Source organism: Drosophila santomea, chromosome 2R, assembly GCF_016746245.2.
Source record: "Drosophila santomea strain STO CAGO 1482 chromosome 2R, Prin_Dsan_1.1, whole genome shotgun sequence".
Lineage (NCBI taxonomy): Eukaryota > Metazoa > Arthropoda > Insecta > Diptera > Drosophilidae > Drosophila > Drosophila santomea.
In genome coordinates this window covers 18,554,847-18,577,591 of record NC_053017.2, presented here as the reverse complement: position 1 = coordinate 18,577,591, position 22,745 = coordinate 18,554,847, and the positions used below count along the sequence as shown (strand labels likewise).

The window sequence follows — 22,745 nt, the reverse complement described above, 5'->3', positions numbered from 1 at the left end:
ATATTTTAAAGGCTCAAAACTATATTTATACATCTGTGCATTTCGTGGGTATTTAGGAATACAATACTTTTTTATGTGATGTATAAGTAAAGCAAGCTTAAATCGTAACTCTTATCTGTTTCGGGAATACCCCTAATGCGAATAATCCTATTAAAAAATTATTTCCGGTTCTACAAGGAAGTCCATTTCTGTTCTTTGTCCGCAGTCGGGTGTGTGTAATAAAAACCATAAATAAACTATACGTACATGTAAATGCAGTTGCATTAAAGTACGGAGGGCTTTTTCTGCAGTCGGTGCAATACCATACTTTTTGTTTTTGGGGATGAAACAGTAAAAAAGTTACTGTTGTAGCAATTTTCCACCATTGAGAGGACATTTGACAAGTAATTGCCGAGTTTTGCGAGAAAGCTCTGCTGCAAAATGAACTAAAATCGATTAAATCTTTGAATCTTTAAATCTTTCGCCAGAGTTCGCATCAAGCCAAAGCTTAGAGAGGTCCAAGTCCAAGATGGAGGAATCCAATCACGGTTCAGCTGGCTGTGAAAACGTATCACAGTTCATGCTCGATGACCTGCAATTGGCAGCAGAACTGGGGAAAACGCTTCTAGAACGCAATAAGGAGCTGGAAACCTTCATCAAGGAGTACAAGATCAAGGGGGATGAGCAGGAACTGGAGATTTTGCATCTTCGCAAGCACATAAATGCAATGACCGAGGTGAATGATTCACGGCTTAAGGTTTACGAGCAGCTGGAAGTGGGCATTCAGGATCTGGAGCGTGCCAATCAGCGGCTTAATCTGGAGAAAAACCGTGACAAGAAGCAGTTAAAGTCGCTGACCACCAATACGGAAGTTTTGGAAGCCCGCTGCGAGGAACTGAGTCAACTTCTGAGCGATGCCCGGCAATCCTTAAGCACCGAGCGGCGGAAGGTGGATCAATACCAGCAGGAACGCTACAGAATGCAACATTCAGCCGAGGGTTCTGTGTCCAGTCATAGCATTCAATCGCTGTGCAAGGAGCCGAGTGTGGAGTTCTCCAAACTAGATGTTATGGCCATGGCGAACTCAACAGGATTGGAAGATCTCTCCTTCAGTAACGCCACCATGTGTGAGAGGACCGCCGTTAAGGGTGAGGACAACGAGGAATTGGTAAAGCTGATCAGCGAAATGGAGGTGTTGAAACGTGACTTCTTGGCCGAACAGCAGCGGTGCACCGAGCTGGAGGAGCAGTTGGTGACCATTATCCAAGACAACCAAGGTCTGCAGAGTCGTCTGCTAGAGAACAGTGCCAATGAGGGAACAATGTCGATGCACGAGGAGTTTAGCCTCCTGGACGACGTGAGACAAGGCCAAATGTGTAGTCGCTGCCTGAGGGACATTAACGAAAGTAATACCAATATGGATGATCAATCCTCCATTGCTCCAACCGAAGAAATCTATGAAGATGACGATCGCAGCATATTAAGCGAAAGCACCTCGAAATGTGATAATAGTGCTGCGGATTATAAGGAACGCTTTCGGATTCCCGAGGACCTTAATCCGAACTCTAGCGACAAACCAAATCCGTATCGAGACCTAGTCGAGAAATATGAAGCTCTAGTGGAAGTGAAGAGAAGCTCCAATGCGGTCAAGAGCAACTTTACCAGCAATCCCGATGGAAAAACCATGACAGAATCCAGTCAAGGCAAAAAACCGGAAACAATAGCTAACAGCTCAAAGGAATCTGACCTTATGTTGGACCCAACACGTAAGCGCACTCCAACCGAGTTTTCTGAATCAGAAACTACTTCGTCGGGATTCTCGGATGAAACTAGCAACAAATATACACAAACTGACGAGCGACCCAGTTACTTCCTTTGCTCAATAAGTAATGGAAACGATTGTAAATTCAGTATCTATGACGACGTAAGTCCCATTGAATCTCATTTCCGCAATCGCCCGGAATACAGGGAACTCTTTAAGGAGATATTTGGAGTGCTCAAGAAGGCAGCTGATAACAACGAAGAAGACAAGCTTCCGTCCCTACATGATGACGCACAGATTACAGAAAAATTACCCTTGGTGGCGGCCAAAGTACCCCCGGTAACACCCGAGAGGGAGGAATCTCCAGACGACTTCATTGACGACACACAGAGTATCGTCTCCTCAGTTATATCCAACCAGTCGATTGCAATGTCAGAGTGCGTTACCAAACTGGAGCGCAAAACAGCTAAAAAACACATCTTTGAAGTCCGAAACCATCAAAACCAATCGTCCTTAACGCAATCTACTTTGTTAAATAGCTCCTCGAAAGAAACAACTGTCGGCGAATCGAATTTTAAGCCAATAAGGGAGAATGGCCAGATACTTACTCCACTTAAGCGCGAACCACTTGAATATGTAACCGTAGGTGTCGGAATTAAGAAAAAGAACCGACGAAAGCACCGAAACCAAAGCTCATCTGGAGATCGTATCGAATTGTTTAATTCCCGGGAGTTTACTCCCAAGAAAAGTCCTCTGGCCATGAACCAGCGTGGTGGGCAAGGCAGCTCAAAGATGTGTACGGATACATTGAATGCGGAATTTGGACGTAGTAATCGGAGACGGACAACACCATCATCCAGCAACTGGAATGGCTCCCCAATGGTTATCTATAACAAAAATATGAATACTCCTCAGACGTCTCGCGGTAGAGTAATAGAGCTAAATGGCGTTGAGTTTTATCATAACACAGTATCGCAAGATTTACATAAACTTAAAAAGTTAGACTTATCCTATGCCGAAGTTTTGCGCCGGGCCGATGCCGGCGAACATGGACCCACAAGATCACATTCCCAGCGACAGCAACACAACGGAGCAAACATTCGAAAGACTCATCATCATCAGTATCGTCAAAAGTAAACTGGTTTAGAGAATGTAAATAAGCAATTATATAGTGCATTCTAGCCATAGGGCATTATACCATTTTTTAAATTGTGTGTGCCATGCAGTCTAGTCCGCTTTTCATGTATAGACAGTTAAATTACAATAACTAAATAACTATTATCGGAAATTAAATTGTATTTCAGCATGATAAAATAAATTATTTAATGACCTACAGAAATCTTACTCTTTCATGGTATTCAGCCAAGTTTCGAAAGAAAAATCGATGTAGATGCTATTTTAAATTCAAATATAAAATCAAACATTTATTGTTAACTTACAAAGTAAAGGCGAATAAAATATTCTTGAACTTTCATGATATGCCCGTCTAATTACTTTCAAGACTTCCATTTGTAATACCCAGTTTGCTAAGCAAACTTATTATCTCGCTGTTTGTTCTCATGACAGCCATAACTTCCTGTTGCTGCTGCTGCATGACCCTTAACCGATTCCGCTCCTCAATCTTGGCCAGCTGGTTATTGTTGTTGATTGTCTTAGTGTCCACATCCAAATTAAGTTCCGACTTTACATGATACAACTCATCCCGTATGCCATTCAACTTTCGTTCGCAATCGCGCACGTCTTTCTCCAAAATTTGAGTTTTAAGGTAGACGGTCTGAGCCAGCTTATACCAATCTGCCAGGCACTCAGCGATTTGCGCTACTGTTGGATTTACATTATCCAAGAGCAAGGCCTTAATGCGTTTACCATTGTGATCCACTTTAATCTTCTCCAAGGCATGAAACTGTTCATCGTTGTAGGTCAGTGTGCGCGTCGCACGATCTCGGAGCAAGTGCTGCCAGGAGTCCCTCAGCCTTTCTACGAGATACTTGGCCTGCGCACTGGCTCTGGTCTTACAAGGACACTTCTTTCCGTGCATGGAGGAGGTCCATTGATCGCTGGGTAAGAAATCGGTAATGTATTGGTATTATAACTTATGCAATGCATATTTCTACAAAACTCACTTAAGTTCATCATCTATCACAAAATGTTTGTGCATCTGTGAGATCACATCCGCGGCCCCATCAAAGTCGCTTTTCACATTTTCCAACGCGTTCAGCAGGGTCTTTATCTCCTGATCTCCTTTAGTCTTAAATAATACCAATACGGGTTAAAACATTTATTTTGCACAGGGATCACTAGCCGCTTACCACTCTGGACATGCTCTGCACCACATCTGCATAATCAATCACAGTGGAAAGCAAGTTGTCAAAGCTCTCAGTTTTTCTTAAATGTAAGTTAATTAATATTTAAATCAAATCTATTTTTTTCACTTACTTTAAAAGTAGCGTTATCGTGGTTACTAGCATCTCTATAAAGTGCTCCACTCCCTTTTTAATAAGAATATCCATGGTAGTAAAGATGTCCACGCGTCTTTTGCATTCATGACCAACGCTACAAGCGGACTTGGCCAGACTGGCGTCATTCTCCACTGAGACATTTGGAGGAAACACTGGAAACTTGGGGAGATCTAGTTGCTGGGGCAACTGAACATTGTTGTCGTCATTGCTGTAAAGGAATATTGGCTGCTCTGTTGTGGTGGCAGGGAATGCTTTAGCTAGAACATGGAAATAGTATTTTAATCACTATTATCTTTAAAATGAACCGACTCACCTATCGTTCGTGGAGTAACCTTTTTCTCCAGATGCTCGTTGTTGAACAATAGGATCTGCTTCTCCAGCGGTACCTCAGTTTGCAGGAAAATACGCTCTCGGAAGTTGTCAATTTGCTCGTCTGGCTCCAGGAAAACTTCCACCGAACTAGTGCGATTGGTGAAGAACACATGAATGACACGCTTTCGGAGGATTAGCGTCACCTCATGGAAGAACCGATCGAATGACCAGGTTTTCTCCCTATTCTCCTCCAGAAGGCCAGCTAGAAGAGGAGTCACCAGGGTTTTCAGTCCCTGTGAGAGATGAGCGTGCGGTGGCAACGTGGTGGACCATTCAATTGGTCCATTTTCGGACAGCTGAGTGCCGGAAATCACTCCAGAAGCCTTTTTGGTGGTGATTTGGTGCATAGTCTCTCGGTTTTTCCTTCCACCAAAAGGTCTAAAAGGCAGATTGCCGGTGGCCACATGGTAGAGTGTGACCCCAATTGACCACAAATCCACATTGGCGGTGAATGATCGCTGGATAGACTTCCTGAGAACAGCGCGCTCATAGAGATCGGGATGTAAATACTCTTCTGTGCCATATAGGGAGGCAAATGGCTGATTATCCTCCAGTTCTCTGGCAGCACCAAAATCCGTAAGCTTGTAGATGGTTTGTCCGTCTTCCGAGATAAACTTCATTATATTTCCTGGTTTGAGATCGCGATGCACTAGCTTGTTATCCCGCAAGTGCTTCATTCCGGCGCACAAGTGTTCCAACACCAGTAGGAACTCGTGTTCCGGCAGACCGTAAGAGTTTTCAGGATCGTCCAGGATGTTAAAGAGACTTCCGCCGGTGCAGAGCTCCATTACGATCACCTTGCCACGTCCCTCCTGATCCTCCTCAATCGCTAGCAGCTTTACTATGTTTTCGTGGTTGACCTTCTTCAGGGCCTCGAATTCCCGCATCTGGACATCCGCCGGTCGCATGTGACTGTAGGGATTAAAGGTCTTCACCGCCACCGATTCGCCGGTGATCTTGTTGACCCCCTAAAAACAGCCGAGGATAATTCGAATGGAAAGTGAGTAGTGAGTCAGGTGGGAAATTCTAAACACCGTGAGCCACACTAACCTGGAACACGGAGCCGGTGGCTCCCTTTCCCAAGACACTGGTTGTGCACCACACATAGCTCACGGACCCGCGCAGGAAGGACATTTCGTGGCTGTTTCCCTCCTATTTCTTTATTATTTTGTTATAAGTAATGCCCCTCGATTGTGACAAACAAAAACACTGGTAAGCAAGGTCTATCGATAATACGATAGTACAGCACATAAGCTCAGTCTTATTTTTAAACTTTTTATTGATAAAAAAAATTATAATATTTTTTTTTAATTGTTTGTAGTTTTAGTTTAATGTTGTCACGTGTTACACGTGTCTCTTATGGAGTTCATTTAGTGTAGACTTAAAAAATTTAAAAATAGGCTTCTAGTTCGCGGATAGCCAGTGTAGTCGATAGGAAGTACTGTGACTGTTTCACCCGATAGCTGCTACTTCGATAGCATGTCTATTGATTGCACGCCCATCACTAGTTTTTTGTTATTTTACGTGCGCGTTGACATTTTTGCAGCGCTTTTTAATTTATTATTATTATTTAAACTAACTCAGAATGAAGTTGGGTGCGTTCTAGACACGAGATCAATATCGATCGGAAAATAACACTTAATCCATGACAAAAGCTTAGGCCCAACGGCACACGTACTGTTTGGCGAACGAAGGCCTTGTTTGTTCGGGAGAATTGTAAATTAGCCAATTAGGCACTAGCCACGGTTTAGTTAAGTTAAAGCGACTAAAACAATGCAGATGCGGCTGCACTTGGTGCGCTTTATGTTCATAAATCTGCTGCTGAGGTGAGCTGACACAGATACTTTCCATGCCTATATGAAGTGATTTCTAAGGGGAGTTTCCCGATTGCAGCTGCTGTTTCTGGTTGTACGACAATGTGGCAGCTGCAGATCCACAAATTCAAAGCAGCGATGGCGGCTCAGCTAAGGATGCAGCTCGTAAGACTCATATAGATCCGGAGGAACCGGAAGCGCCTCCAAAGCCGGAACCTCCGCCCCCGCCACTCTACGATGGAGCTGGAGTTCTGTTGCCCACTCCACATGAAGGCGCGCCCATCGTTCCCACATCCTCCTCCTCCGCGGTGCCTCAAACTGGCAATCGGCCAATATCGGGGGACACGTCAGTGCCTGTGAAGGAGCTGCCCGAGCTATCTGACCAGCGGCGTGCGAATAGCCATAGTGAATATGTTAGTGAAATCGATATAGCTGCTGATGTAGGTGACGCGTCCTCATCCACCGCCCAAGTGCCAAATAATCAATTAAATAATAATAAGCGTAGTAGTGCCGGAAAAGTGCATAGTTTTAGTGAATCGCAGCAATTAGAGCAACCAAAGCAATTGGAGAAGGAGGGGCCGGCGCCGGGCCAGCCGCAATCACCGGAGCTGCAGGAACAACAACCACCGCAGGCGGAAGAAAGGTGAGTGGTTTATTGATCCCACACTCGCGGCCAATGTAGTAGTGGTTATATAAGCCCCTAGTTTGGTGGTGGGATATAGTATAAGAATCAATATTATTTGTCATAATATGCATATCATATTCGCCGTGACTAAGTCAGTTTGATAATTAGTAATAGATTTTTGAAAAAGAGAATTTTATTTTGGAGATACATTTATAAATAGGTGAATAATCACTAATTTTTTATTTTTTTTATTTAGTTTGAAACCTTTTTACTTAAAGGTTCGCCGCAGCTCTTTGTATGCCTGTGAATGTACTTGACTGGGTTTTTGCCGATAAGTTCTTATGACGCGCTGACGTGCCTTCAATTTGCCTATTTCCCACTGTCGCAATTTTAGTTATTATTACGAAAGTATGTTCCGATCGACGTGACTTATATACTTGAACTTAAACATGAATTAGGGCTACAAGAATGGGCCGGCTGAATTTATTTGGACTTTCCTTTTCAAGGAAACTGATGAAAAATTCAGAGGCATAAAAATATAGCAAAGCAACTACATAGCCTTAAACAGATGAAATTCTTAGGCAGTAGCCGTCATCTACATACAACTGGCGCTGTTATCAGCTGTACTAGAGCTATAGCCTTTTATATAATTCTCACATAAAGCTTATCAGCAATCCGGGCTTGTTGTTGTCACGTCTTGAGGTTGCGGGCACGATTTAGGTTCGCTCCTATGCGGCAGCATACCAACATCTGGATGAGATCAAAGATGCCTTTCACTCACCTGCTTGCTGGCAAGGCCACAGCAAAATACTTTGCTGGCGCTTTGCTTTTGTTACCTATAAATAGAACTGTCCAACAATATGATTATCGACGGACTGCGATACTCTCCGCCAGCGAAGTGGCACATTTGAGCTTCTTCTAAATTTGCCCAGCATTTCCCGGATTTCTGTTTACTTGCACGCGAAAGTGACACGTCATTAATCGTTGTGACTGCGACTGCAAATTGTTTTCTCGTACACCATGCATAGTATAGTAGTGGTATGTACGTACATACATCTGTCTGTACGCTAACCACATGCATTTGTTTACGTTTCATTGATAGAACTGACTCGGAATTGATTAAGTGCAGTAATTGCTGGGAGCTACGTAACTGGGGTTTATTTTTAGATGTTTGCTGGCGCCACTCACGTATCAAGTTCTAGACTTCGGTCTAGTTTGGGTTTACGTGCATCCTCATCGTTGAAGTGTAGAATATAAGCTTGACTTGGAAAGGTGTTAACCGATATCTCATATTTGCTTTGTTTATTACTTTGCAAATCTGGAATGTTTTTCCTTGAAATATATGATTGGTTTTGTCTCATGACGAATGATTTACTATTTAGTTATAGTATAAAATGTGTATATGTAACGTGGTCTATAGAAATTTCTTTGGCCAATTTAAGTGCTTACATAGCCCTCGGCTTACTGCGTTTTAGCAGTTAAACCGACATGTACTAAAATATTTCAAATAATAACTCATTCGCGGGCATTTTGTAACTTGGGGCCAAACTATACATATGCATGTGAATTATATTCGAAACTGTCTCTGTCCAGACGTGATCGCCTAGCACCCGGACCCAACGCCATTTCCATACCCACCGATTCCAATTCCAATTCCAATTCCAATGCAGCTCCAGTGCTCCGGCGATCTCCCACGCGTTGTCTTGTCACAATGCCTTTTGCCGGTAATTTGCTTTACAGTTTTTCAATTTATTTTCCCCTCCGTGAGTGTACTTTCTAAATGCCTCCTCCGCCAGTCAGTCTGGGCCTATCTACTGCTGGCCGGCCATTTCATTCATCCCAAAAAGTGGAAAAAATGCGACGCTGCGGCTTACGACTCGCAGGCACTGTGTGTTGTTGCACAAGTGGCAAGCAAATAATAAGATAAGACGAAGGCCTCCTTGTTCGTTTTGGAGACTGAAATACACACGCTATTCACCTTAGTGCCTTCAAATATTACATCCTCCAATAATGATGTACTACTGTATAATATTAATACAAAATGTTAAAACTCTTCAGGGTGCATCCAAAATACAATTAATTCGGCTATAAGCTTGAAAGAGCTTGCCAGAATTTCCACCACAGTTTCCTTCAAGTGTATCATTTCCCAGCGCCAGCCTTTTTAAAAGCACCCCAGTGTCCAGTATCCAGTATCCAGTCGCCAACGCTTACTCGCAGATCCTTTAAAGGCCTCGTTGGACACATTTCCATATCGTTCGCCACTCGGATTTTAGTGCGCCGCTTAATCGAGGGTGGTAAAAGTGTTAAATGGGATCGAATCAGAGCTGGCTTCGATTTGATGTCATGTTTGTGTCTGGCTGGCCCCGTAAATGGCTTTATCTGTACGAATTTACTTTCATTTTTTGCATTTTCCGTTAACAATTTTCGCAAGCACCTCCTGAAAGATAGACATAAATAAATTTTTCAGCCGCGGCGGTAGCACGCAGCCGACAGAATAAAAATCCATGTTGGCCTTCCAGACATCTCACACATCACACACATGCTGCTGGAGACTGTATATATTTGTACACTTGTATATGGTTTGCATTTGGCAGGTGATCGGCGGCGAATCTTTCGCCGGCCGAGGCCGAGGCCGAGGCCTTACTTTCACTTTCGACGCGAAGGACTCTCTAAAGAGTTTTTACCATTTGGGCTTTCAAATGCATCATGATCTTGTTGCGCGTAATCACACTTGGCAAAGGCCATTATCATGTGTGTAAGTACGCCCAGTTACACAGAGGGAAGTTTCTCATCATCATCCCAGAATCAAAGACATATGTTATGTTTTAATAGCGTGTTCTCATAATGTATGGTAGTTGTGTGTTGAAGCATGCAATTTCACCCGATTTTAATAATATATGAAATTTGCGAATTTTATATTTCCGAGAGTCTACATTTTCTCCCTGTGTCCCATGGACTTTCCCAGATCGTTCGCAGATCGTTCACGGCGATCAGGCAAATGGCACTTATGCAAATGTCTCGGACTTACAGCTCCGTAGGATTATTATATAGATAAAGCAGCCAGCGCCGATCTGCTGTCAATGATCGCTCAACGATCCGCACGAACAATCCTCCTCTCCCACGACAAAATGAAATGATCGATCTTATCGCCCAGCCTCAATGTCCAAATACATACTTAATTGATTGAGAGCGTGCGCCCATTGACTTTCGTCAATCAATTTGATCGCGATCGCTGATCGTTGATCGCCAGTTGATCGCCAGGTGACCGCCGATTACTGATCTCGTCCAGCTGCATTGATTAAGCCGCTGTCGTACGCCTTCACCTGTCTTTCGTGGGCATTCCTCTCGCATTTTTCCCTCTTGTTTTTATATTTTACTTTGTTTCATTTAGTTAGGCGCCTCTCTAATAAAAATCGGAAAAACAAAAAACGCGCGATCGTCGCAGAGAGAGGGCCTGTGAAAAGCCGGTTTCTGCCGGCGTTTTTCTCTCATCTCTTTTTGCTCCGCTTGCTGTGGTCTCTTGCATTTGTTATTTGTTACTGATTATCTGGCGGAAGAGCCGGCAGGTGGTGGATGGAGGAGTAGGGACCCCAGACGTAGACGTAGTCGTAGACGTAGACGTGTAGACGTTTTGGCATCTCGCGGAGTGAAAAATGCTCGAGACGCGTAGGTGTTCAACTGGGAAATGGTGGGTAAAAGGGAGGGGCAGGGCAGCTGCCGCCGCTACTTTGAGTTATTATACGTTTTTTGTTGTTAAACAAATTAATTCGAAATTCTTCGGTGGAAACTGAGTAAACTGTTTGTTTGGTTGCACTCTTGATGTGGGCTTATTGAGCTGTGGCGGAAATTGGTGATGAAATATTCGTACGAGTGGGAGGTACGTAATTGAATTTCCCTAATAGTTGAAATGGAAAAATAAAATAATGCTTGATCTTATCTAATTTAAATTTTTATAACTTGCTTTAGCAGGTGTTATTTAAATGTTTCCTTCTACGGTTTTAGAAACCACGGAGCATAATTCATTGTGCGATTATTGATTTTCAAAACTTGTCAGTTTCCAAGATACAAACATCTACATTGCCAGCAGCAAGCTGTGCCAAAAGCACAACAACCAGCCCAATCTTAACTGCCGATCGAGGATCTGGGCACAAAGTTCAATTGCCTGGCTGGGGCCCAAACTTTAACCTGGAATCCACCCTCTGAGGCACGTAGAGAAAAATCCTCGTTCAATCCCCAGCTGCCGTTTCAACTTTCTTCTGCAGCTGGGAGACCCTCTCCCGATTTTCCAGCTTCCCCATCCTCAATCCCATCCCCATCCCCATCCCCTTCCCCGCCGCCGCTGGCCACCCACTTGACGGACTGATGGCTCTGCCAATACTTCAACCACTTAACAACTCGTGTGTATGTCTAGCGTCTTAGGGTACACGAAGAGAAGCTATCAACCATATCATAATATTTAATAATAATATTTTCAGTACCTATGATGTGACATATAAAGTCAAGTCCAAGATCATTTTTCGTCATCCTTGTTTGAATCGAAACTTTTGTCTGTGCGAGCATCACTTATTTTTAACTAGCTAAAAGGGTGTTTTTGTTAGACTCAAATTAATTCATTTATTGTGTATTTCTTTCCGTGCACAGTCTGTGGCATTGTTACTGCTGCAGTTAGTTTTGCATTTGCCATGGCTCATTGTGTAAGCGCCGAGGGTTCAAAAGCACTTTCGCGTTACAAGTGTTTATCTTGCAATGGCGGTGCTGCGGCAAGTGCAGCAGCATAGATATGGCAAGTGCCTGCAATTGCAGTTGCAAGTGCAACATGGATAAGCGATGCTGCTGCTGGCATCGTTCAATTCAATTGACACTTTTGGCCCGCGTAACCTTTTTGCCGTGTTGCACAAAAGGAGTCAAAACAAATTGCTGAACAAAGCTGAACACGCATCAAAGACAATCGGCGGCACTCAGTCGGCTGTGTCTTTCACCCAGGCACATTTGATTTTATAGACCTTATTTGCTTGGCCAACAGTGCAATATGTCTGTCTGTGCCCACGTTGCTAGTTTACGATTAACTTGGAATTTCACTTTCCGTTGCACTTGCAATTATGCTCGGCCAAATATTTGCTCATATTTATTGGCCCGATGTCTCTGTCCATCCAGCCATCGATCGCTATCGTCGATCATAAACTATATAGCCCAGTCTCCCGGGCACACCGTAAACATTTTGCATTCATACAGCGTTTCATTTGCATGAGGACATATGTATGCCAGATCTGGGCCTGGCCCACGCCGAATGCTAATGGTCCTGGCTGGCCAACAGATTTAGACATAAACCTGTCACATGGCGGAGCCAAGACCTCGGCCAGCGGGCTTCCTGTGCGGGATCGGGATCGGGATCGGGGAGCCATTGTGGGGGCTAAAGCCGTTTCCGACACCTATTGCCACCCAAATGCAGCTGTGCCCCTTGGCAAGGAACACACGGCACCATCCATTCGGCCCACAAAAATGCTTTGGCAAAACTGCTTGGCGCAGAAAATCTATTTTTCCTGGCTGCCTGCTTGTTTGCCTGGTGGGTGGGTGGAAGTGGCCTGAGTCCGGCTGGGAAAATGTGTATAAAATAAAATTGAAATGACTTTCCCAATTGGTATTTTTATTATGCCGAAAAATATATATTTATTATACAGCTCTTTATACTGCAAATCTAAATTCAGGCAACATATGTTTCTGGAAAGCTTTTTTGGTGTCTTTCATTAAAACTATAGTGGCTTTAATATAATGCCAATTTCGCACATTTTGCCATTTAATTTGCACTCTTAAATGTCAAATTTCATTTTATTTGTAGATTTTGTTAGATAAGATTTGAATTTCTTCTCAATAGTACGAAGCTTAAATAAATATTATTTGGCAATAATCGAAAGTATTCGGATTGGGAATTGCTAACTACCCGACCCTCTCACTAGCGATACATGGAGATAAGCGCAACTACCTCGAGAAGCGGTCTTTAAAAAATGATCTACTCGCACCTGAGCGCATTTGAAGCTTTGCCACTTTTAGGGGCTTTCCTTTCTGGCCATCAATTGGGTGTTTTGGAGGCAGCACACACAGCAGAGGCGTTAGTTTCTTCCCAGGATGGAAGCGGGGAACCTGGGCGACAAGTTTGCCGGCAAAATGCAGCCGCTACTTCTCACCTGCAAGTGCAGGCCGATTCGAGATGATTGCGAGATGTCGAAGTGGATGTGGATGTGAATGTGGATGCCACGAGTGCTGAGGTAATGCTCTCCGCCCGACTCATGCTCTCTGAGTATCTAGTAGTGCCTCTTTGAGCCAGAGCTTGTTGGCCTGGCCCGTCATATCGGGCTCTCTGAGATGTGGCGGCAAATATATCTGCACACTTGGACCACAATTACCTAGTGCCGACTCCGTAATACGTTCAGTTCTCATTTCGATTTCCAGTGGTGCGATCGTGTGCACCGCTACCACGCCGGTGGTGCCACCTCATCCTCATCCTCCCGTCGTTGGGTGTTTGGGATCGCGAGTCGGAGTCGAAGTCGGAGTCGGATTCACTATCTAGTATCCTCGTTATCCTTGTGAGCGATCGCGTTCGCGTTGTGCGTCTAAATGTGCCTGCAGTGCACTTTTCCCACGACCCTTGATTTAGTTTGGAATTGAAACGTAATTGCCGACTCAGAGAGATAAGAATTCAATATGTGATTTCGAAATACAATTTTGTACATCATATTCCGTTCATACTTTTGGCAACGTAGCTGTTCCCAACCAAAACTTTCTATTTTATACCCAAGAGCAGGACAACGCCTTAAACTAAGTAGTCCTTCTTTTGTAAGGATTTTTCATTCAATTTTTTATTTTTTCGTTAGATATACAATAATTAGGGCGTATTTATATATTTTCTTTGTGTGTGGCATAAGAAAGTCCTTGTAAGGACCAACGACACTAGACCAAACTATGAACTATCACACCTGAGATCCCCGTTTATCCTGAAAAAGGATACTCAGGCCAAATAGATTTCGCATGTCGATCGAGTCAACATGAATAGTAGCTCTTAATTGCAATTATTTCCGCCAACACCGTCTGTTTGCCAAGTGGCAATATTGATTGAGACTTTGGCTCAGTTAATGTTTGTTTGATCTGCCAACCGGATACCCATTAGGCCGAACTGGCTCCAAATGTTTATAATTCAGTTAGTTCATCAAATCACTATTTGTAGCCACTCTGGGCTGTGCAAATTTTTGCGGAGAGCAAACAGGAGTCTTTGGATTTGGGAGGAACAAACACTAGATGCTCGATCTATAGTAATTGTAAATGGGTAAACACACCCACTGTTGAAATATTCCGTTTTTATTTCCAACGATATTTTATGCGTTCGTGAGACATTTCAATGTTGTCCCAGAATAAACGCAAAAGATATTAAAAATATTTCAACCCATAATTTTTGGCAGCCGTACAGAGAAGATCTATGTTTATAGAGAAACGACAACCACAATTAAGATTAATTTTTCGCATCACTGTTTGGTTGTGTTTAAACTTCACACAATTTTGAATCTGGGTTACAACTTAAACATTTATGTAAGCACTTAGATATGCTTTTAAGTAAGTCATAAGTTAATAAAGAAACAAACGAATAGAAAACTGATATAGTCATTAAAAGTCATTAATAGTTACAAAACAAATGATATGATTTTTAATGAAGTAGAGCCGGCATTTCTATTTAAATGCGATCGAAAAGTATAAATCTGTTTTCAGCGAGAGTTCGGCCCAAAGAGCTGGGTTCATAAAATATTTTCACTTCTTGCACTCCTTAAAAGCTGAAGCACTTTTCGCATCGTTGCTGAAACATGTTGCGCTTAATAATTTATTCAAAACTGAGCAGAGAAGAAAAGCCAGAAATTCCTGACCAACGTGTAGACAGCTTGGTTAAAAAGTATCTAGGAAAACGCAACTGCCGGAACGGCCGGGCTAACCCAAAATTCCTTACATGGCTTGACTTACTGCCCAGGCAGACAGTTTGAATACCTAACTCTGCGCTTTTGTTCAGACAAGTCGTAAATATATGTATGTACAGCCAGCTGTGGATTTTTGGTGGGCGTTGCGTTGTTGACAAGACTCGCAAACGCAGGCCAATAATTATTACAGAATTCTTGCTTATAGGAGGGGAATTTGCATATGTCGGGCCGACTCGAATGGGAGTTTCTCGCCCCCTCGACGCTCGCGAATCGGACGCGTTTAACACTTTTTGCAGCACCCATTTGATGCACTTTTCCAAAATGCCGAGAGAAAGAGGAACTAACAGTTGCCCATTTCGGTTAATTAGCTCGGGACCTTTAAACGAAAAACTGGAAAGAGCTAAGTAAACTGCTTGGGCGATGGGCACTCTCGGGTTTATTATGCAATAAAGGTGCATACAAATGTGCGCTAATTGTTGCATGCTGCCCCCCGAAAGGCCCATTTCTTTTTCTCACTTTTCTCGAGTCACTTTGACGTCGTGACGCTTCGAGAGTTTCGAGATTCGAGGTGGTCCAAGTCCACTCGAAAGGTTAGTTTTTCATCCCGGCTGTCGCATCAAGTTGAGCTGTCCTTGTAACAAGTTGGGTTTTTATTTTGAGTTATTGATAATAATTCATAATACCCAATTGAAACTACAAAATCAACACTTTTTATTTGCTCCGGTTAGTTACTTTCATTGCAATTGCATTAGGTTTGCATTGCAGCCTTATTTGTATTTGCATTTGATTATGTCAAAATGTCCCTTTGTTTTGAAGGCAGACATGTCCGTTTTAATTTAAAAACATCTAATCAAAATGAGAACAGACTAGGCAAACGCGTTTCATTGGAATATATTCGTATTTATTCTTGGATCGAAATCCACCATTAATTCTTGTGACGAAAGTGGAAAATGCTAAAGGAAGACGGAAAAGTTATTTGACTGCAACTTAATCTCGTGAATAAGGAAACAGGAAATGCACATTCCTAAAGGCACCCAAGAGTGGCAGAAATGAAAGAATATATTCCTACAATAAATATACGTACTATAGCGCGTGAAAACGCATTTAAAAAATGTATTCAGGTCTGTAAAGTCGCAATTATATTACAATTTCATTGTTAAAGGCGGCCAGTGACAAAGAAATGCATATAAAATCTGATTATATCTATCAAAATTATTTACCCCTTCCACGTTCTCAACTTGACATAGTTTGATCCGATTATTTGAAAACCGTCAACGGCCCCAATAATGTTTTAAATAAGCGTTTTGACACAATTTCTATTTTCTATTTCTATTTTTACGCAATTTCTATTTTCCTTGAAAGGCTTTTATAATGAGCCATATATAGCCATATATACTATATCTTTTCAGTTTGCTTAATAAGTTTGCTTATTAGTTATACTGCATTCAGCCTGTCAGAGATTTTCTTTGACACAGGTATTCTAAAATCTTTTTAAAACAAACATTCAACATAATTGCAAAACTGCACTGAATATTTTGCAAAAGTGCAAAATTGAAGCCGCAAAAGTGACAAAATAGAGAATATATGTTTCTATTTATAAAATAGTGCTTTCAAAAGATGATTTGACTCTGAGATTTGAAAGCTGTTTAAACTGTGCATTTGTATATTGTTGTGTGTTATTTATTTTAATATTTCTCGGCAAGATCATGTCAAGTAATAAATAAGCGATTCTTATCGATTACGCCTCTAAATGTGGATCATTGAAATGGCTGTGCGACGTGTGGGTTTTTACCATACCTTTTTAAGTTCGCCTGACGTTTTTCACAGCTGTTGGTGTTTCGCTTCCACAAAGCTAAGTGAAACAAAGCAAAACGTTCTCATTGTGTATTGTGAGCTAGAGTACTTGTTTTCACATTTACGTACTCTGTACCACCGTCATTTGAGTTCTATGGCTTGCTCCAGATATTTACTTCGCGGTAATCAGCTGGTAGAGATTCCAACGTGGCTTGTACCTCGGTTCTTGGGTTCTCGGTTGCGGATGCAGACGGATGGGTGTTAGAATACGGCAGGGTCACAGCTGTAGTTGCTAGATCAAGCCATACGTATTTAAGCAAATAAATTATTACCCGAAATTAGAGCCTCAAATATGAATGTAAGAAAAATGCTGCTACAGTTCGTTATGAAGTTCATTTGCTGTGAGTTGAAAAAGCTGAAAACCAACCTGACGATGTTTCTAATATTCTTCTGGATTATATGGTTCTCCCAAATAATAGCCATATCAACCGTGTTCATGAGGTGGGATATTGACCTAATGGCCTCCAAAACGCCCAAAAACAGACACTCATTTCAAAATTGATTTCCCAAATTTCATTCATCTTTTAGCTTTCCGGAGATAATTACTGAGCTGCCAACGGTAACAATAACAGAGCTGCCGCTGGATCGAGTTAAGAACCGCCTGGATTCGGTTATCCTAGACGCGTCCCTGGTCACAGCGGGAAACCACAGCGATGAGGAGCAACATCACCAGCAGCCACCTCTTCAGGACCAGCCCATGCAAGTGTTGGAGGCTGACGAGGAAGTTCCTCAAAAAGGCAAGACATCTTAATTCTCTTATACCTTTCAGAGCCAGATTTTGACTACGAAATCTCAAATTATCCAATTCTAGATGAGCAAATGCCGAAGATAAACGATCCCGGCGGAGGCATAGAAGTGGAAAGAATAGCCACACAAGAAGCTACCACCGTAGGCGTAACCCAAGAGAGCAGTGAGGAGCTGCAGCCTGGATCAACTGCATTCAATGAGACGGAGGGCACGGCTAACCTTACAAAAGCCAGCGAGGAAGTGCCCATGCCAGTGTTTTCCGAGTGGGCGCAAAAGCAAATGGAGGCGGAGGCCAGCAGAGAGCAGGCAATGGAGTTGGAGCAGCAGGTGGTAAATAAGTCCGCCCAACGCAAGAACTACACTGGATCTTCCAATGGAAAACTGCCTACGCTTAAGCTGCGCTCCAAGAACTACGCATCGCCGGATTGCGGAGCCAAGATAATCGCTCACAATTCCGAGTCCAAGCATACGGAGGCTGTGCTAACCCAATCAACCGATGAGTACATGTTGAGTACCTGCGAAAGTCGGATTTGGTTCGTGGTGGAGCTCTGTGAGGCCATTCAGGCGCAGAAGGTGGACGTGGCCAACTATGAGCTTTTCAGTTCGTCCCCCAAAAACTTTACGGTGGCCGTTTCAAAGCGATTCCCCACCCGAGACTGGAGCAATGTGGGACGCTTTGCTGCAGAGGACAAGCGAACAATTCAGACTTTTGAACTTCATCCTCACTTATTTGGAAAATTCGTTCGCGTTGAAATCACATCGCATTACGCCAATGAGCACTTTTGCCCTCTGTCGTTGTTCCGAGTGTTTGGCACCTCCGAGTACGAGGCTTTCGAAACTGAAATCCGACCAAGCGATGACCTGGACGATTTCTACGATGACTACGGAGCTCACGAACAGAAGGCAGCCGTGGGCAGTGGTGGCAATATCTTTCAAAGCGCCTCGGATGCTGTGATGCAAATGGTGAAGAAAGCCGCAGAGGTTCTGGTCAAGCCCACAAAGGCTCTTAAATGGTCAGCGGAATCTGTGCTCTGTCAAACGCCAGCATTTGAAGCTTACAGCTGTAGCAATTGTAATACCACACTGGTAGAGAGAATTAACAGACTTTTATCCTGTCAGTTTCAGCAGCTGCAGGCGCTCCTCAGTCTCAGTCGCTTACGGTCAGATCTTGTCCACAGTCGCGTGTGCCAGGAGGAGTTCGGGATCAGCCTCATGGGTTCGGATTTCGCTAGTAAAATGGGCAAGGAACAGAGCTACTTCCTTAGTATGTTGCCAGCGGAACACGTTGGAGCCATGTGTAAACTAATCCAGGCGGAGCAGAATGTAACTGAACACCATTCAAAAGCGCCATCTCTGATGCAACACGTCAGCACACCAGAACCAGTGCAGGATAACGCCACTGCTACGGGTATTCGTCAGGATTGTGACAGCAATAAGGAACGCCAGCCGAGAGCGCCCATAAGGGAACCCCATACACCCAGTCCTGAGGTTGTGGTGCCCGAGATAAGCCAGGAAGTGCCTTCAATGGAGGACCTGTCGCCGACCTCCAGCGAAAAAGCGTCCACAACAAACTCTACGCCTGCCGACGTGAATATATTCAATGTGCCGTCGGAATCTGAGGAAGTAGTGGTTAAAGTACAGCTCCCTCCGGAGCCAACACTTCCAACCACTTTGGAGCTCAGCGATGTAGAATCATTCGCTGACGCTCCTAGCACAAATGCACCCCCGACCTCTGGAGAAGCTTCGGTGAACGGAGATCTGGGAATGGAGGAGGGTAATCCAGCTAACTGGGAGGGCATTGACAATCTACTGACCACTACGGTGGCTTCGATAACCGCTGGGGGAGGTGCAGCTGCCGCTGCAGCTGCCGTGGTGAACGGAAACGGCAACATCGGAGGAGCTGGCTTTGTCGGAGCAGGAGGACCAGCCATTGTATCCAGTGTTAATATGCAACAGAAACTGACGAATGGAGCCCAGTCGGAGAGTGTGTTCATTAGGCTCTCCAATCGCATAAAGGTGAGTGGCTCTAGCTCCCTGTTTTAAGTGGGTTTTCGCCCATTGATGTGCGTCATCAGTTGAAGAGGCAAATAACACAGAAATAAACAGACAATGAAACTAGAAACTAGAAGCTAGACAACAACCCACGCAGGTTAGGGTGGGACATAGAAGAAACGTCTGCAGGGTAGGAAGTCAAAGGCAAAATTATACTCTGGCAAGAGTATAATCTCCTCTGACTTGTTTATAGTCGACTTGCGTGCTGGCTGCTCATTACCAGCGGCAGCCACTTCCCGTTTTGGACTCCGTGCAAGGACTGTGCGGTGGTTCATCCTTGTAACAATTCTGCCAGCCAACTCGCTACCTTGCCGACCGACGTCATCAATATACATATGCGAATCCATTCGAAACCCTAACAAAGCTACACATAAAAAATTCATATGAAATGCTAAATATACTGGTATTAGTTAGGTAGTTTTCTTGAACTCTTATTATTATACTTGTATTATCTGGTTTAAGAAGCTGGGGTAAAAAGTGATTACTGGATACTAATGGTGTTTCGAAATGCCTTCATAGCTTTGCTGGGTAAATTTTAAAATATTCGTTTAATTGATTAAATAAAATCTGCTACATACTAACTATTTCTCCCCGTGTTCCTCCCGCAACATTCGCTAACCACCGACGTTCACTGGTCTTCTGTCTTCCTTAGGCGCTCGAACGAAACATGTCGCTTTCTGGACAATATCTGGAGGAGCTCTCGAGGCGCTACAAGAAGCAAGTCGAAGAGCTACAGCAGACGCTGACACAACAGACGCTCACGGTGCGCCAATTGGAGGATCAAAGCAGGCGGTACGTAGAACAGGAGCAGCTGTACCAGCAGCACAGCGCGGAGTTGGCGGGCGAGGTGAGGGCGTTGTCCTACCAGGTGCAGGCCTGCATCTTGGTCATCATCATTGTGGGCACCTGTATCTTCCTGATGCTCGTCCTGGGCACTGTCTACTATCGCAAGCTGCGACGCCAGCAACAACAGTTACTGAAGAAGGACCAGGCTGGCCATCCACCTGTGGCTGCAAAACCCAAATTGGATCGTCGTAAGTCCTATGAGCAGATGCCAAGTCAAACCACACCCAAGCAACGGCGTCCAAGCGAGGAGGCTATGCTCATTCTAAAGGAGTGTGGGGACAGCAACATGCATGAGCAGGATCCCCCAAACCGGCAGCGCAAAATTTCCGTTTGCTATGGCAGTAACAATAACATAGCAGCCAATATGCTGATTGCTAACACAAACGGCGGTGCGAACGTTCGAAATTCTCTGCACAGGCGAAAGGGAGCCAAGCACTCGTGGCACAACAGTCTGGATACCACGGAGACGTCATGGGGCGAGCAAACGGACAAGTTCTTTGATGTGGGTAAGTACTGGCTTGCAGAACCCTGGAATAAATTCAAATATAAACAAGAAATCTCCTTTGCAGAAACCCTTAAAAGCACAAAGCAAAGCTCCGGGAAGGCGGGAAAGAAGAAATCCCATCAGCAAGTAAAACCATTGGGTCTTAAACGCCAGGAATCCGCGCCAGCCACCAATACGCCTGATCTGCAAGCTGAAGAACCAGCCACACAGAGCGACTTCGACGAAAGCCTAATGCTTGACGATGATGATCTAGCTAACTTTATTCCCACCAGCGATTTGGCCTACAATGAGTTTATGCCAGAAGGACCCTCGGGCTACCAGATTGTGGACACAGTTGACGGAAAACCAGCCAAAGAGCAAGGCACCAAGAAATCGAGACGCCTGTCCTCGCCGGCTTTCTTTAAGTCACCTTTTAGCAAAAGCAAAAACAAGGGCTACAGCTTTAATGGCGTCAAAAACAGCCATTCTGTTCACGAGCCCACATCCTGGGAGTGGTACCGCCTCAAGCGAAGCGAAAAGCACCAGCAGCAACAGCAGGCGAAGCTGGCCAGCAAGAGTCTGCCCAGCGCTAGCCTGGACAGCTCGTCGCTGTCGGAGGTGAACTTTCCACTTAGCTCCAGCACCGTCACACAGAATTCCTTTCGGATACTGGGCGAGGCCATTCTGTCCTCTGGGGAGGGACGCATCACCCCCAATGGGAATGGCAACGCAACGTCCGGTGTTTTGGCAAGCAGCAGTAGTGGAAGTGGCAGTGGAGGCAGCACCACCTCATCCACCACCAAGAAGAAGCAGCGCGCCCTTAACAACCTGTTTCGCAAGGCCTTTGATTTTTAACTAGAACCCAGTCCTTCGACTTAGTTTTTAAATTTGCGCATATTGTACATTTTCTTATAGATTTAGAGAAAACCTTTTGGGTTTGTATTTTGATAAATTGTTTGTCCAAACAATTAGATATTTTTTTGCGGATTTTGGAGAGGTCTGTGAAGTAAAGAACAAGTGAGAGTTCCTTTTTTGTTGCAGAGAAATGCAATTGACTGTTAAGTGAAAAGCAACAAATTTAAGTTAAGTACTTATGTATTTTGTAGTATGCTTTTTTGCGTAAGGTAAACCAGCCTAGGTTAATTATGTATGTAAATTATTTGATTGCTCTTTATTCTGTATAACATTAAAATATTAATATTAAAAATATTAAAATTATATATTATTATATTATTCGACGGCGTATTCAGCAGTTTCGGTCTTTCGCATGCCGGTCTGCAACTTGGCAGTTTCGCAATATCTTCGTTGCGCGTGTTAACTTATATATTTCAACATTTAAACAAAATAGTGAGCAAAGTCGTTAGGTGTTCAGATGCCGCTTCGCTACGCAGTTCCATTGATCAGTTTCCCCGCGAACCTAGCGGCCTATCACTACGATGCAGCAGAGAATCCAAGCTTGGTATAAATTAACAAGAAAGCAACCAGCTGCCAGCGGCAAACCATAATATACCATGTTTACCATTTAGAATCTTTGAATTGAATTGCTTTAAGCCTGGTCGGATTTTGGGCAAGAGTAATATCGATTTGGTCAGCCGTGTGGTTTTCCATTTGATTAGCCAGATGTATTGGTGCGCCAGCCTTCTGTTTGCCGTTTTGTTGTTCTCCGAGATTGAACAAAATGTTGGGAAGCAAATAAAAACATTTACAGATGTTCTTTTACGATTAAAAAAGGAAACTAAAAAAATAAAATAGAAATAAATGAAAAGTGCTTTTTATTCCTGTGACAGTACTGATTT

The 22,745-nt window shown here is 43.7% G+C and overlaps 3 protein-coding genes across 5 annotated transcripts; 2 read left to right on the top strand and 1 right to left on the bottom strand.

Annotated features, from left to right (window-relative positions):
* The first annotated feature begins 228 nt into the window (after positions 1 to 228).
* Positions 229 to 3,080, top strand: LOC120445002 (cerebellar degeneration-related protein 2-like). The gene is made up of 2 exons (XM_039625048.1): positions 229 to 383; positions 468 to 3,080. The coding sequence occupies exon 2, from the start codon at positions 509 to 511 to the stop codon at positions 2,876 to 2,878; it is 2,370 nt and encodes a 789-aa protein (XP_039480982.1). The 5' UTR covers positions 229 to 383; positions 468 to 508; the 3' UTR covers positions 2,879 to 3,080.
* Positions 3,081 to 3,137: 57 nt separating this feature from the next.
* Positions 3,138 to 5,791, bottom strand: LOC120445003 (serine/threonine-protein kinase TBK1). The gene is made up of 6 exons (XM_039625049.2): positions 5,623 to 5,791; positions 4,514 to 5,540; positions 4,178 to 4,457; positions 4,051 to 4,126; positions 3,865 to 3,989; positions 3,138 to 3,798 (listed from the first exon to the last, which is right to left on the bottom strand). The coding sequence occupies exons 1-6, from the start codon at positions 5,704 to 5,706 to the stop codon at positions 3,228 to 3,230; spliced, it is 2,163 nt and encodes a 720-aa protein (XP_039480983.1). The 5' UTR covers positions 5,707 to 5,791; the 3' UTR covers positions 3,138 to 3,227.
* Positions 5,792 to 6,084: 293 nt separating this feature from the next.
* Positions 6,085 to 22,714, top strand: LOC120444665. 3 transcript variants are annotated; one of them, XM_039624509.2, is made up of 6 exons: positions 6,085 to 6,398; positions 6,466 to 7,029; positions 17,349 to 17,557; positions 17,632 to 19,583; positions 20,272 to 20,971; positions 21,035 to 22,714. In XM_039624509.2, the coding sequence occupies exons 1-6, from the start codon at positions 6,346 to 6,348 to the stop codon at positions 21,802 to 21,804; spliced, it is 4,248 nt and encodes a 1,415-aa protein (XP_039480443.1). In that variant the 5' UTR covers positions 6,085 to 6,345; the 3' UTR covers positions 21,805 to 22,714. The 3 variants fall into 3 exon arrangements, with proteins under 3 accessions (XP_039480443.1, XP_039480445.1, XP_039480444.1); XM_039624511.1 differs by lacking the exons at positions 6,085 to 6,398; positions 6,466 to 7,029 and adding exons at positions 17,113 to 17,161; positions 17,240 to 17,261; XM_039624510.1 differs by lacking the exons at positions 6,085 to 6,398; positions 6,466 to 7,029 and adding an exon at positions 17,113 to 17,261.
* Positions 22,715 to 22,745: the final 31 nt, after the last annotated feature.